Source organism: Perognathus longimembris, chromosome 5 (assembly GCF_023159225.1).
Source record: "Perognathus longimembris pacificus isolate PPM17 chromosome 5, ASM2315922v1, whole genome shotgun sequence".
NCBI lineage: Eukaryota > Metazoa > Chordata > Mammalia > Rodentia > Heteromyidae > Perognathus > Perognathus longimembris.
In genome coordinates this window covers 46275127-46290494 of record NC_063165.1, presented here as the reverse complement: position 1 = coordinate 46290494, position 15368 = coordinate 46275127, and the positions used below count along the sequence as shown (strand labels likewise).

Genomic DNA, 15368 nt, shown 5'->3' with positions numbered 1-15368 from the left:
CTAGCCTTGAGCTGAAGAGCTCACAGACAGCACTCAGGCCCAGAGTTCAAGCCCTACCACCACCAAAAAATATTGAAGCCCTGAGTTCAAACCCCAGTACTATCGAAGGAGGGAAAATGGTCAAGCTTTGTTACAGAAAATCTTGTCTACTTATATGCTAAAATAACTCACAAGAAATAACTAGATTCCTACTGTCTAGATCCCAAGAGTGCCACTTGTGATGATCACTGATTCTAAGTTTCAACAGAGGAGACCTAACCTAGAAGGCATTAGTCAGTTTCATTTTCTTAAAGAACCAGGTGAGTTGTTCGCATTGTGCTGTCAGAGCACAGCACAGAGCTGAGGGCTCCTCCTTCGCTGCTTCCTCCCCACGGAAAACCAAACTCACCTTATCCATCTTCCTCCTCTTCACCTTCAGTGTCGTTCTGGAATAGCTCGTTGTTCTCAGGTACCTGGTCATTCTCAAGTACTTCCTGGTTCTCGGGCGCCTCCTGATTCTCGGGTGCTTCCTGATTCTCAGGCGCCTCCTGGTTCTCTGGTGCCTCCTGGTTTTCGGGTACTTCGTGGCTCTCTGGGGCCTCATGGCTCTCGAGGGCTTCCTGACTCTTGGGGGTCTCCAGTGCCTCCTGGCTCTCCTGTGCCTCCTGACTCTCAGGGGCCTCGTGGATCTCTTGGCTCTCTGGTGCCTTCTGGCTCTCAGGGGCCTCGTGGCTCTCTGGTGCCTTCTGGCTCTCAGGGGTCTCCTGGCTCTCGGGGGCCTCCTGGCCCGCCTCAGTGGCTGGGCCCTTGTCTTTGGGCTTCTCGGAGAAGTGCCGCTGGACCATGGATTCGGTATGCTCGTGGATGATCTGGTGGGCAGCCAGGATGTGCTTCCGCTGTGCGTTCCTCACTGTGCCAAAGAGACAGAAGGATTTCTATTCCGAAAACCTGAAGGAAGTCATTCCCAAATGTCCTCAAGGGCATAGGGTCACACATCCTGATTTCGCCAGCCCCATATTTTCAGCTTAGGGCTACCTGGATTCAATAAATTATCAGCTCTCTGTTTTAGAAGGACATCTTCTAAAGATAAACCACAACTGTTACTGCTTAGCTATGAAATGCACCTCCAATCCCCTACCCTCTGCTCCACCAAAAGGCAACCTTGATCACCAGTTCCTGATGTGCTGATCAGAATGGATCCATTGAGGAATCCATAGCAGAATGGGCCCTTAGGAGCCACTGTTTTAGCCTGTTTTGTTTTGTTTTGTTTATTTGCCAGTCCTGGGGCTTGAACTCAGGGCCTGAGCACTGTCCCTGGCTTCTTTTTGCTCAAGGCTAGCACTCTACCACTTGAGCCACAGTGCCACTTCTGGCTTTTTCTATATATTTGGTGCTGAGGAATCGAACCCAGGGCTTCATGTATACGAGGTGGGCACTCTACCACTAGGCCATATTCCCAGCCCTGTTCTAGCCTTTTTAGGCCTGTGGTTCTCCTATCTACACCTCCCCAATAGCTGGTATTTACAGATGTGAGCCACTGTTCCTGGCTCTATACCTCATTCCATGCTGCTCACATTTTGGTTCAATCTGGTGTTGTCCCTCCTTCCACCCCTCCACAGTGTTTGCCTCACCTGGAATGTCTTAAGTGGAAGTTGTAGCTTTCATAAAGCCCAGGATGTCTACTCTGATATAGTCATTCCCATTTACCACTTACCACACTTGCATGTGGACCAACCAGGGAGCCCAAAGCACTTCATTTAGCATACATTTTGTTTTCTACCTACATTGCCAATGATCATGCATGACTGATTAGTCTTAATGATTAACTCTTGCCTCATACTTCTCCTTGAACCTTAGTTCCTCATATGGAGGGTACTGTTGATTGATGATGACTTAATCATCAAATTCTAAGAATATTTATTATCAAGCCTTAGTACAGACAAGAGGAAGTGCCTTTAGAGAGGAGAGGTGTTTGTGTGGATGATGACACAGTCATTAGCATTTGTCCTGAATTTGTTCCAAGCACGCTTTTAAGCAGTTGACATGTAATTATTCATTTAATTCTCTTACATCCCCAAAAGAGAATATTATTAGTATCCTCATTCCCAAACAAATAAACATTGATGTAGAGAAATTAGGCAACATATTTAAAGTACTACAGGATAGCTTTGGTGGCACATGACTCTGATCTTAGCACTCTGGCGTTAAAGCAGGAGGATCATGAGTTTGAGGCCAGTCTGGGCTATATAGTGAGACCTTGTTTAAATAAGCAGATAGATGGATGGATGGATGGATGGATGGATGGATGGATAACCTTTTCCCTTTGGAGATAAGCTACTTTATACATGGTAATACATAACAACTTTTTGCCAATGACTGTAGTGTGTCTGAAAAAGCAGGACCTTTGCAACCAGAGATCCTGATTCAACTATGCAAGTTGTGTGCTCCCAAGCACAACTTTCGCAACTGAGAAAAGAGAATATGCCTTCAGCTGTTATAAGAAATGGAAGCCAACTAGTGGTTCACACCTTTAATCCTAACTACTCAGGAGGCTAAGATCTGAGAATGGAAGCTCAAAGCCAACTCAGGGAAGATAAACCAGAGAGATTCTTATCTCCAGTTAACCAGCAAAATGCCAGGCTAGATGTGTGACTCAAGTGGTAGAGCAAAAATACAAGGCCAAGAGTTCAAGCTCAAGTGCAACCAATCAATAGATAAATAATGAAGTTTTGTACTTACTGTTATTTTACACCTATATGCATGTCTCTAAGGTCTTTCTAATTCAATACAATTTTGAAAAAATAAGATAACTCACTGGGCACTGGTGGCTGATATCTGTAATCCTAGTTACTCAAGAAGCTGAGATCTGAGGATCATGGTTCAAAGCCAGCCTGGGCAGGAAAGTCCATGAGATTCTATCTCCAATTAACCACCAAAAAGCAAGAAATGGAGAGGAAGATAGCACCGCCACAGTAGGGAGACACCCCAACTCGCTCCAACTGAATAGCGAGCTGGGAACTCTAGCACCCAACACTCCATCAAGAACCCAGCAAAACCAGCAGCCAGAAGCAGTGGAGAAATGCAGGAAACAAAAAGGAGCAAAAAAAGGAGAGCCTATAACCTGCATGGAGCTGGAGAATCTCCGGGGTACCATCCCCCCACCCACCGACCCTGGCCCGAACAGAGCCAGGATGGGAAAGGGGACCCGGCGAAAGGCAGACCGACTGCCGAAAACTCACACCGGGAGCGCAGAGTCCAGACAGCAGGACTCCACGGACCCCAGGGAGAGCACGTACCAAGACAGATGGCGGCAACGGGAAGTTCGGGACCTCATGGCCGGGATCGGATGTGAGCGGCAGTGGAGCCGAGCGGCGCAGAAGGGGAGAGCCAGGGCCGCCACCACAAAACGAACGATCGCCACACCCCAGCACCCCACCCCCAAGGGCCAACAGCAGTGCGGGACACACACACAATCCAGGACCAGTGAGTTCCCCATTGCCCCCTCCCCCAACGGGAGACCAGCTATCAGAGACCCAAACCCTACAAAGAAGCTAGAACTCCCTCCCTCCCCCTCCCCACCCCGAGGGAACAAAGAACCCCCAAATCAGGCGGCAAGATCCCATCAGGCTCTGGGAAGACACAGGAGTTAGCAGGGGAAGGGCGGAGCAGCACCAAGGCAGTAGAGGAGCCTGCCCCCTTCCCAACAGGGGCCCAGGGATGGCAGGCATTGCAAGCCCCACCCGAGGCACCTGGGCCTCGCGGACTTTTTCAACTAAAGTCACAGGCGCTGGTGGGCAATACCAGCCCAGCAGGGACACCTGGGCCTGATCACGTGCCCCCCACGCAGCGGAGGCGCAGTCTGAGGGTGCTAACCCATGCCCAGACACTTGATCCCACTGGGGCCCACACATACTGCCCCCCACAGCAGACTCCTGGGAGGGCGCAAGCACAACCCAACAACCTGGGGCTCGCTTGCTTTGGTAGGCGTACCCCGCACAGGTGGGCAGGGCCACAGCAGCAGCGCCCGTTGTAGTGGGTGCACAGTGCACAGGTGGGCGGGGCCCCTGGCGACAGCACCCGATCTGGTAGGCGTGCCCGCACAGGAGGGCAGAGCTCTCCATCGGCCGTGCCCACTCAGTTTGGCGCATCTCGCACAAGTGGGTGGGCCGCCCCTCAACAACACCGGCCCTGAGTGGTCCACACAGGAGGGCAAACTGCCTGACAGGTGAGCTCCTCTGACCAAGATACAGAGTGGAAAAAAGAACCAAAGAGGAGAAAAGCCTCCACGCCACACTGAATCAGTGACCAGCAAACCCCCAACAGGGGCACGCCAGGGTCAACACAACACTGCGGCAGGACACTGTCCCACAGAGAAAGATGCAGAACCTACCGACCCCCAAGTGCAGTGAGGGTGACCACCTCAGAAACAACCGAGAAGGGCACACTCACCCATTGGGCAGCAAGGTTCAACAGCCAAACCCAAACCCAGAGCCAGGACACCAGGACATAAGGCTCCCACTGACAGACCAGCAGGAACCAGCATAAAGCCAACCCAGGGAAGCCACCCACAGATCTCCAGATGCGCAAATCACAAAGAAATATAACAGAGTTCATCAAAGGGCAAGCCAACTTGCCAGCTCCAAAAGCAGCACAACTGAAGAGGAGATGGAGAATAAAAAATCAACTGAGGCCATGTTAGCAGAAATGATGGAAAGCTTCAGAAATGAAATCAGAAAACAATTCCAGGAGTTTAGAGTGGAAGTCTTGAAGGATATCCAGGAAGCCAAGAAAGAAATGGAAGCAAAAATGGATACAATGCAAACCTCCTTTTTTTTTTTTTTTGCCAGTCCTGGGGCTTGGACTCAGGGCCTGAGCACTGTCCCTGGATTCTTTTTGCTCAAGGCTAGCACTCTGCCACTTGAGCCACAGCGCCACTTCTGGCCATTTTCTGTATATGTGGTGCTGGGGAATTGAACCCAGGGCCTCATGTATAGGAGGCAAGCACTCTTGCCACTAGGCCATATCCCCAGCCCCCTGCAAACCTCCTTTAAAGAAGATCTTAACATCCTGAGAAGTGAAATGCATGAAAAAATAGATTTAAAATACAACTCTTTAAAGGAAGAAATTTCCACGATCAGAGCTGATCTGACAACCATAAATAGTTCTCTGACATCCATAAACTCCGCAATTGAATCCACAGCACAAAGAATTGACCATATGGAATCCAGAATCTCTCTCTTGGACGATGATGCAGCCGATAAGAACCAGAAAATTACCACACTCCAAGAAACGGTGAAGCTTCAGGGCAGACTAATCCAGGAGCTAGTGGACAAAGACAAGAGATATAGTCTGCGCATAATTGGAATAGATGAAGGAGCCAAATACTAGAGCAGAGGGCTTCAACATATTTTCAATAAAATTACTGCAGAAAACTTCCCCAATCTCACAAGGGACCCCATCCAGGTAACCGAAGCCTATAGGACACTTGGCAGGCCAGACCCCAGAAAAGCCACGCCAAGGCACATAATATTCAAGACTTCCGAGCTCAAGAATAAAGAGCAAATTTTGAATTCAGCCAAAGTGAAGAAAGAAATTTACTACAATGGGAAGAGGATCCGAATAACAGCAGACCTCTCCACACAAACCTACCACGCAAGAAGAGAGTGGAAGAAAACCATCCAAGTTATACAGGCCAACAACTGCCAACCTAGAATAAAATATCCAGCGAAGTTAGAGTTCATATTCAAGGGGAAAACCAGATCTTTCCATAGCAAAGAGGATCTAAAGGAGTATGTGAATAAAAATCCAGCCCTACAGAGAATTCTAAGAGGGGAATCCCACCCAACAGAAATCGTACAGGACACACAGACAGAAACAGAAAGAAACTACAATAGCCAGAGCCCAACAGAAAGAGCAGCTCACTAAAGACAAGAAGAAAAAAAAAAAAAGGAAAAACAGACCAACAAGAAAATGGAAGGAGAAAAAAACACTCTTATCCTTGATCTCTTTGAATATAAACGGTATAAACTCTCTGATAAAGAGGAGCAGACAGGCAGAATGGATCCACAAACAAAAAGTTGCCATCTGTAGTCTACAAGAGACCCACCTTACAGCAAGGGATAAAAACAGGCTCCGAATGAAAGGATGGAGCAAGATCTTCCAAGTAAACACACCTACCCAAACGGCAAGTGTAGCCATCCTGATCTCAGACAAGCTGGACTTTTCATTAAAATCAACTCAAAAAGACAAAGAAGGTCACTACATTTTAATACAAGGAAAAATCCAGAATCAAGACATCACAGTGATAAATGCACACTCACTGAACAAAAGAGGCCCTACATATGTCAAGCAAATTCTCACAGAACTACAGAACAAGATAGACCCAAACACAATTATAGTGGGAGACTTTAATACCCTACTCTCTCCAAGAGACAGATCCAACACCCAGAGAATCAGCAAGGGAGCTGAGGACCTAAGTAACACCATATCCCAAATGGATCTGACAGATCTATACAGAATCTTCCACCCTACAGAGACCCAATATACCTTCTTCTCAGCAGCCCATGGATCATACTCCAAAATAGACCATGTCATAGCCCACACAAAGAACCTCAGCAAATACAAAAGTATTGATGTCATCCCATGTATTATATCTGACCACAGTGGATTAAAGGTAACCCTCAATAACAACGGTTACCACAGAGGCTACACAAATACTTGGAGGCTAAACCCCACACTGTTATCCAACACTTGGGCCACAGACCAAATTACAGATGAAATTAACAAATTCATAAGCCACAATGACAATGAAAATACATCACAAAGAAACCTATGGGACACAGCTAAGGCAGTACTGAGGGGTAAGATCATTGCCCTCAGCACTCACGTTTAAAGAATGAAAGCAGAGCAGGTGAATAACCTCACGATGAAACTAAAACAACTGGAGAAACAAGAAATGATCAAATCTAAAATGACTAGGAGGAGAGAGATCACAAAGATTAAAGAAGAGATAAATCTGATTGAAAATAGAAAGAACATTCAACAAATAAATGAGACTGAAAGCTGGTTCTTTGAGAAAATAAATAAAATTGACAGACCCCTCACAAGACTTACAAAAAAAAGAAGAGAGGAGACTCATACACGTAAAATCAGGGATTCCACTGGAAAAATTACAACAAGGACACACGATATTCACACAATCATAAGGAACTATTTCCAGAACCTCTACTCACTAAAGAACAATAATTTTACAGAAATGGGTCAATTCTTAGAGAAGTATAAACTGCCCAAACTGAACCAAGAAGAAAGAAATCAACTAAATAAACCAATAACTTACAGCGAGATACAGGGGGTAATCAAGAACCTCCCAACAAAGAAAAGCCCAGGCCCAGAAGGATTCACCAATGAATTCTACAAAACCTTTAGTGAGGAACTAATACCAATACTCCTCAAACTCTTCCGCGAAATAGAAACAGAGGGAGAAATCCCAAACTCATTCTATGAAGCTAATATCATACTCATTCTCAAACCAGGCAAAGACTCAACAAAAAAAGAGAACTACAGACCAATATCACTAATGAACACAGACGCAAAGCTCCTCAATAAAATATTAGCTAACAGGATCCAGAAACTGATCAAGAAAATTATACATCATGACCAAGTAGGCTTCATCCCACAGTCACAAGGATGGTTCAACATCCATAAATCAATCAATGTAATTCACCACATAAACAGAACTAAAATCAAGAATCACATTGTTATCTCAGTTGATGCCCAAAAAGCCTTTTACAAAATACAACATCCATACTTATTAAAAGATCTGGAGAGAACAGGAATAGATGGAACATTCCTCAAAACAATAAAAGCCATATACAACAGACCAACTGCTAACATCATATTAAATGGAGAGAAACTTAAATCATTCCCCCTAAACTCAGGAACAAGACAAGGATGCCCACTCTCCCCACTTCTTTTCAACATAGTGCTAGAATCCCTAGCCATAGCAATAAGGCAAGAGGAGGACATCAAAGGCATCCACATCGGCAAGGAAGAAATCAAGTTATCCTGTTCGCAGACGACATGATCTTATATCTGAAGGACCAAAAAAACTCAGTACCCAAACTCCTACACCTAATAAACCATTTTGGCAAAGTAGCAGGATACAAAATCAATCCACAAAAGTCAGCAGCTTTTCTGTACACCAGCAATAGACAAACAGAAAAGGAAATTATGGAAACAATTCCATTTACAGTAGCCAAAAAACAAATAAAGTACCTAGGGATCAACCTAACCAAGGACGTGACAGACCTATTTAATGAAAACTACAAAAATCTAATAAGGGAAATCAACGAAGACACAAGGAGATGGAAAGACCTCCCATGCTCATGGGTAGGCAGAATCAATATAGTGAAAATGGCCATATTGCCCAAATTGTTATACAAATTCAATGCAATCCCTATCAAAATCCCAGTCACATTCTTCACTGAAATAGAAAAAGCAATCCATAAATTCATATGAAACAGCAAAAGACCTAGAATAGCCAAAGCAATTCTAGGCAAAAAAAGCAGTGCAGGAGGTATCACAATACCAGACTTCAAGCTCTACTATAGGGCCATCATAACAAAAACAGCCTGGTATTGGTATAAAAAAGACCGGAAGACCAATGGATTAGAATTGAAGATCCAGAAATAAAACCGCACTCTTACAGCCAACTGATATTCGACAAAGGAGCTAAAGACATACAATGGAATAAACATAGCCTCTTCAACTACTGGTGCTGGGAGAACTGGGCAGCCATATGCAGAAAACTCAAAGTAGACCCAAGCCTATCACCATGCACCAAGATCAACTCAAAATGGATCAAGGACCTCAATATCAGACCTGAATCCTTGAACCTACTGAAGGACAGAGTAGGAAAGACGCTAGAACTTATATAAGCACAGGAAGGAACTTCCTGAATAGAGTCCCAGGGGCACAACAGATAGGGGAGAGTCTCGACAAATGGGACTACTACAAAATAAAAAGTTTCTGCACAGCTAAGGACATAGCCACCAAAATAGAAAGACAGCCAACCATATGGGAAAGGATCTTTACCAGCACAGCAACAGACAAAGGCCTAATATCTGTCATCTACAGAGAACTCAAAAAACTAAGCCCCTCCAAGCCCAATAAACCAATTAGGAAATGGGCAAAGGAGCTAAAGAGAGACTTCACAAGAGAAGAAATAAAAATGGCAAAGAAGGGGCTGGGGATATAGCCTAGTGGCAAGAGTGCCTGCCTCGGATACACGAGGCCCTAGGTTCGATTCCCCAGCACCACATATGCAGAAAACGGCCAGAAGCGGCGCTGTGGCTCAAGTGGCAGAGTGCTAGCCTTGAGCAGGAAGAAGCCAGGGACAGTGCTCAGGCCCTGAGTCCAAGGCCCAGGACTGGCCAAAAAAAAAAAAAAAAAAAAAATGGCAAAGAAACATATGAGGAAATGTTCAACATCCCTGGTAGTAAAGGAAATGCAAATAAAAACAACCCTGAGATACCACCTCACTCCACTTAGAATGGCCTATACTCTGAACTCAGGCAACAACAAATGCTGGAGGGGGTGTGGGGAAAGAGGAACCCTTCTCCATTGTTGGTAGGAGTACAAATTAGTACAAACACTTTGGAGAAGAGTATGGAGGTTTCTCAAAAAGCTCAATATAGGGCTGGGAATATGGCCTAGTGGCAAGAGTGCTTGCCTCCTACACATGAAGCTCTCGGGTTTGATTCCCCAGCACCACATATATGGAAAACAGCCAGAAGGGGCACTATGGCTCAGGTGGCAGAGTGCTAGCCTTGAGCGGGAAGAAGCCAGGGAAGGTGCTCAGGCCCTGAGTCCAAGGCCCAGGACTGGCAAAAAAAAAGCTCAATATAGACCTACCCTATGACCCAGCCATACCACTCCTAGGCATCTATCCTGAACAGCAGGTCCCAAGATCTCAAAAAGACATTTGTACTTCCATGTTTATCGCGGCACAATTCACAATAGCCAAAATATGGAAACAACCCAGATGCCCCTCCGCAGATGAATGGATCCAAAAAATATGGTACCTATACACAATGGAATACTACCTAGCAATTAGGAATGGTGAAATATTGTTATTCGCAGGGAAATGGTCAGAACTCGAACAAATAATGTTGAGCGAGACAAGCCTAGAACACAGAAAACAAAGGGGCATGATCTCCCTGATATATGACTGTTAAGATGGGGTGACGGAGAGACAGTAGAGACCAGGTCTGTGAAACCAAAAACCGCTTGTCAAATGGTATTTCCCACAGGATTGGGTCAGTGATCCAACACTATGTAACTAAAACCAAACAACTACTCAACATATAAAGGTCAAAAATTGACCTCTCCGTGGAATACAATAGCTCAAAAACTATGTATGTACGTTCATATGAGACTACTGTCGACATATTGTCTAATATCGACATTACATTTAAAGCCCTAGGCGAATTTTCTTTGGCATAGGCCACGTGGCTACTGTATATGTTCTTGGTACATTGTACATTGTATATATGTCTACATGACCTAGGGAAGGGAAAGAAAAACAGGGTGTAAGATATCACAAGAAATGTACACACTGCCCTACTATGTAACTGTACCCTTTTTGCACAACACCTTGTCAAAAAATTTGTGTTTAATTAATAAATAAATTACAGAAAAAAATTCAAATTAACTGAAAAAAAAAGCAAGAAATGGGTCTGTGGCTCAATAAGTAGAACATTAGCCATGAGCACAAAAAGCTCAGAGAGGGACAGCACATAGACCCTGAATTCAAGCGTCAGGTCCAGCAGCAAAAAATACAAATAATAATAAATCAAAATGCCCTACTTGTAATATTACCTTAATCTTGGGTAATGAGTATTTATAACATATATAGTATATAAGCTTATAATATATTTACATATCAATAAATATATTTATAGATATATAATTATATAAAATGTATAAATAAAATGTAATATATAAGTATATAAATATATACAAATATATATTTCCTTATTTGAAATGAGAAACAAAAGTTTCTCTTTTTGGTTTGGCATAAATAGGAAGGAAGAGGCTGAGAACTAACCCAACTAAACCATAGCCAATTCCCATTGATTTCTTTCACCCAGATTCCTCTTCCAAATCCTTCCTCTAAGATTATGTACACATTAAGCCCGCCAACCTCATTCTTGCCACCACCACCACCACCACCCCTCCCCAAGGAAGAATGGCTCTGGTGCATGTTGACCTGACTTTGGACCTGGGAGGAGCAGGAAGCAATTGTTAATTTCAAAGTATCTAGAAAACAGTTTCCCATTTTCACTGGTAAACTGACATAGAAATATGTATTACTTGGTCTGAAAATTAACTTTTTTAGAATAAGTACTATTATACACTTTTGTGGAAGTAGAACAAGCTTTTTGTGAATCTATCACAGGGCAAAATATGCATAATCTTACTTGCCAAGAATTGTAATGCTAGGAATTTACTCTCTTTAGAAGCATGGCCCAGGATAGGTGTAAAATGTATCGGCTGACCAGAAAAACATTCAGGAAACAAACTAAATGCTTATCACTATAGGGTACTAGTTTAAAAATCATACAATCACCATGAAAGGGGAAGTCATGGAATTTCATTGTCCTAATGTGTTTGAGTTCCACCATCCTTTCATCCTTGATTAAACACTCCATGGAGCTCTGCAGAATTCTGTGAGCTTTGCGCTGCTGTCTCACCTAAATATGGCCTTGTCCTGATGTCACCCCTCTTTGGCATGAAGCCAGTGGTTTCAGAGCTCTGGAAGAACCTGTCCTTTTAAGATCTACTTTTGTCTCCTCCTCTATTGATGGAAAGCATTAATGTTTACAAACATGACACATTTGACAAATGATAGGTTGAGGTATTTATACTGAGACATGGCCCCAGCAGACACACAGTTTGGGCTGACACAAGGAAGTAGCAGCATAGATTTAGGTCCTCAGCAGCTCTGCTTTTCAACACCCATGGTTCCCGTAGTCTGCCTACAAAAGGCTGCTTCAGTGTGAATCATAGACACTCCTCTCTGCAAGCTGGGGAACTTCCTTTCAAAGAGGGTTGGCTCTTGAGGTGCTGGTGAGCATAGTGCTACTGCATCTCATCCGCAGAATCTAGTCAGGTGCTCAGAATCTCTATTCACACAGGAGGAAGGGAACTTGGCAAACTCAGTAACAAGGGAAATAAGTGCTTCTTCAGAAATTCCACACACACACCTCTGTTTAGTTTTCACTTCTAGGATACTAAAAATAATTTAGAGCTTTCTAAAACACCTAAGATGAAACATTTCTATCGGCTTACCTTTTTTTTTGACAAAGTCTTTTTGTACCTCTGGGATCAGAAAACTATAAACCAACTCAGCAACAATCTCCTCAGACTGAAGTTGTGTTCGACTATAAAATTTTGAAAAGAAATAAAGGGTGACATTGTTCAAAAAGAAATGCACTCTTTATCTGACATACAACTGTAGCCCCTCTCTATATCACCTTTACAATAACAATAAATTGAAATTTTAAATCAAACTGTTTTCTTGTTCCCTTGCTTGAACTGCTGAATTACAGTTAGCAACTCTAGTGTCTAAATCTCACCACCCCCTTTTTTCCTTGATTGAACCATCTGAAATAACACATTTCTGCTGACCTTGCTTAAACTTCATGAAAAATTAGTATTTACCAGACTGATAAAAAAAAAAGAAATGTTATAAATTCAGTTTATTGCCAGGCACTGGTAGCTCACATCTGTAAGTCTAGCTACTCAGATCTAAGGATCTTGGTTCAAAGCCAGTCCAAGGAGGAAAGTCTGTGAGACTTTCACCTCCAATTAACCATCAGAAAACTAGAAGTGGAACTGTGGTTCACAGTGGTAGAGCTCTAGCCTTAAGTGAAAGAGCTCAGGCTCTGAATTCAAGCCCCATGACCGACAAAAAAAAAAGCAAGCAGTTTATCCAAGGAAGCCATACACATGGGATCAAGTCTGAGTAATGATGCACACATCCATATCCATTGCTCTTGTGTTTCTGAGTATTCTAAGAGTGTGTCTATGAAAGTACTCAACATTGCAGAGGATAGCTAAGAATTCAGTTCCCAATATTCCAACTACACAGAGCTGGGGGATTGATTGACTCCGAATGATTATACTAGGAGGACAATGGACAAGCAACCTGAGTTTCTGTATGTATTTCCCCTTGGTGACAGAAATCTTAAGCTCCTGACAAATGGCATTCACATAACAGCAAAGGAGCGGTACACACACGAGTGTGTGGTCTATTCTGCTGCATACCGGCTTTCCATTTCATAGGCAATGTTATTGATTTCCTCAGCCACTTTCTCAATTTCTGCTCTGGCTTGTTCATCTGCAGTATTTGCTTCAGTATTTAGGATAATTTCTTCCAGATAGGATGAAACAGTACTTTGGTGAACTTTAACCACCTGCACAAAACAGAAATATACCTTCTTATTAACAACTTCCACTGTAAACAAGAATAGTTCAAATCTTGGCTGACCTCTTTTGTCATAGGTACTTCATTCACTAAGTCAAAATTCATTTCCATCTCTTTCCTGTCTAACTGCCTGCCTGTGCATTCTGGTGGGCCTCATCCATCCAGCCCATTTTAGAATCCTGGATCTTACTTGGGAATAGGCAATAAGACCATGGCTTCAGATCAATAATCTGGTTTGGGTTCCGGCTTTAAAGCTGGGAGATATTTCCTATTGTCTTTCAGCTTAAATAACAGAAACCCTAGATTTCAGCTGAGCAAAAGGTTCTAGACCCATAGAAGCCAGCCATGGCCACAACTTCTGACCAAAGGAATAATTCAGAAATAGTATTTAGATGATGCCTCCCTAGGAAGCTTTTTAACCAGCTCTTGCCTTTCTGGTTTGTTTTTCTTTTATTTTTTGTTTGTTTTTGTAGGTAATCAAGTTAGAAATTTGAACTTGATAATATATAGTCACAGACATCTTCAACTGCATAGAAGACAATTCACTTAGTTTTATTTTTAAAGTTTTTTTTAAAAGGCTCTTTAATTAAAAAGAACCACTAACTGTTCCTAGGGGAATCCTAATTCCATGGAATAAGGTCAATTATTAAACTCTCAGAACTAATAAGAAGACTACCAAAATTTACACCATATTCATGTGTGTTTGTGCGCACGTGTGTGTGTGTGTGTGTAAAATGATAACTCCACCTAGCGGTCTCAGACTAGTTCTCAAACTAGGTCTCAAACTAGTTCTACCCCTGCAAAACTTACCTTTCTCTCCTCATACCTACCTTGGAAGACAAGTGCCATATTTGATCTCTCTGTTTCTCATTCTGGCCTTTATGACTTCAGCAGCCTCCTTACTGGTTTACTTGCTCACTTGCTCTCCCCCTGCCCCCACTCTTTCAACCTCCCTCCCTCCTCCCTTCCATATCTTCCCCACACAAAAGCAGAGCAGGGGGAAGGCAGTGGCTCACACCCATAATCCTAGCTACTCAGGACACTGTAAGATCTGAGGATGTGGTTCAAAGCCAGCCTGGTCAGGAAAGCCAATGAAATTCTTATCTCCAATGGACCAGCAAAAGTCAGAAGTGGAACTGTGGTTCAAGTGGTAGAATGCCAGTCTTGAGCTAAGGAATAGCAAACCCAGACTTCAAGTCTCAGTATTGACACTACATATCTAGCTAGCTAGCTATCATCTATCTATAGATGATATACATATATATGCATATATATGGCTGTGTAATCTTGTTTCAAATACGTCATTGGGCCCCATTTGTTTCTTCATGGAATCATGGCATTTTCTAACTCTACTTAGGTTTCATTCAAGTAGGAGAGAAGTGATCAAGTCTGTTTTTTCCCTTCCAAAGAATCTCATAATGCCCTTGCACCTTGCCTGACCTGGATGGAGTAAGAGCTCAAGGCCTGATTGCTGGAAATAATTTTTTTTTAAAAAGGAATACAAAAACTCAATGTCATTTCACATCATGAGGTTCCTTTGGTTCACCTTGGGGTAGGAGTGTCTATTTCCCCAGCCTACGCCCACGAACCTCCTTAAATATCTCGTCCTCCTCGCGCAGGCGCCTCTGCTCCACCTGGCGCCTGCCGCTCTCCTCAGCCTCCCGAATGCGCCTCTGGCGCTCGGCCAGCATGGCGAAGGCGTGGATGCGCCTCTCTTCCTGAAGTCTCACCAGCTCTTTGGACAGGAAGTCAAACATGTCTGCCAGCGCCCTACCCTCCAGGCCAGCCAGATGGTTTTCAATCAGGTTCATCTGAAAACATAAGAATATAACTGTAGTCCACTAAGGAATGATGATCTTGGCAGTCAAGGTGCAGCTGGCTTTTCTCCCTAGGAAAATGT

General features: G+C 43.6%; 1 protein-coding gene across 1 annotated transcript in view; it reads right to left on the bottom strand.

Moving 5' to 3' along the window:
* Window positions 1–579: 579 nt before the first annotated feature.
* Cfap91 (cilia and flagella associated protein 91) overlaps window positions 580–15368 on the bottom strand; it is a 42740-nt gene continuing 27951 nt past the window's right edge. Inside the window, exons 14-18 of the mRNA XM_048345823.1 lie at window positions 15058–15279; window positions 13309–13457; window positions 12331–12422; window positions 650–889; window positions 580–599 (exon numbers count right to left, since the gene is read on the bottom strand). Of these exons, the coding sequence (XP_048201780.1) occupies window positions 580–599; window positions 650–889; window positions 12331–12422; window positions 13309–13457; window positions 15058–15279 (723 nt within the window). The remainder of the gene's footprint in view (window positions 600–649; window positions 890–12330; window positions 12423–13308; window positions 13458–15057; window positions 15280–15368) is intronic.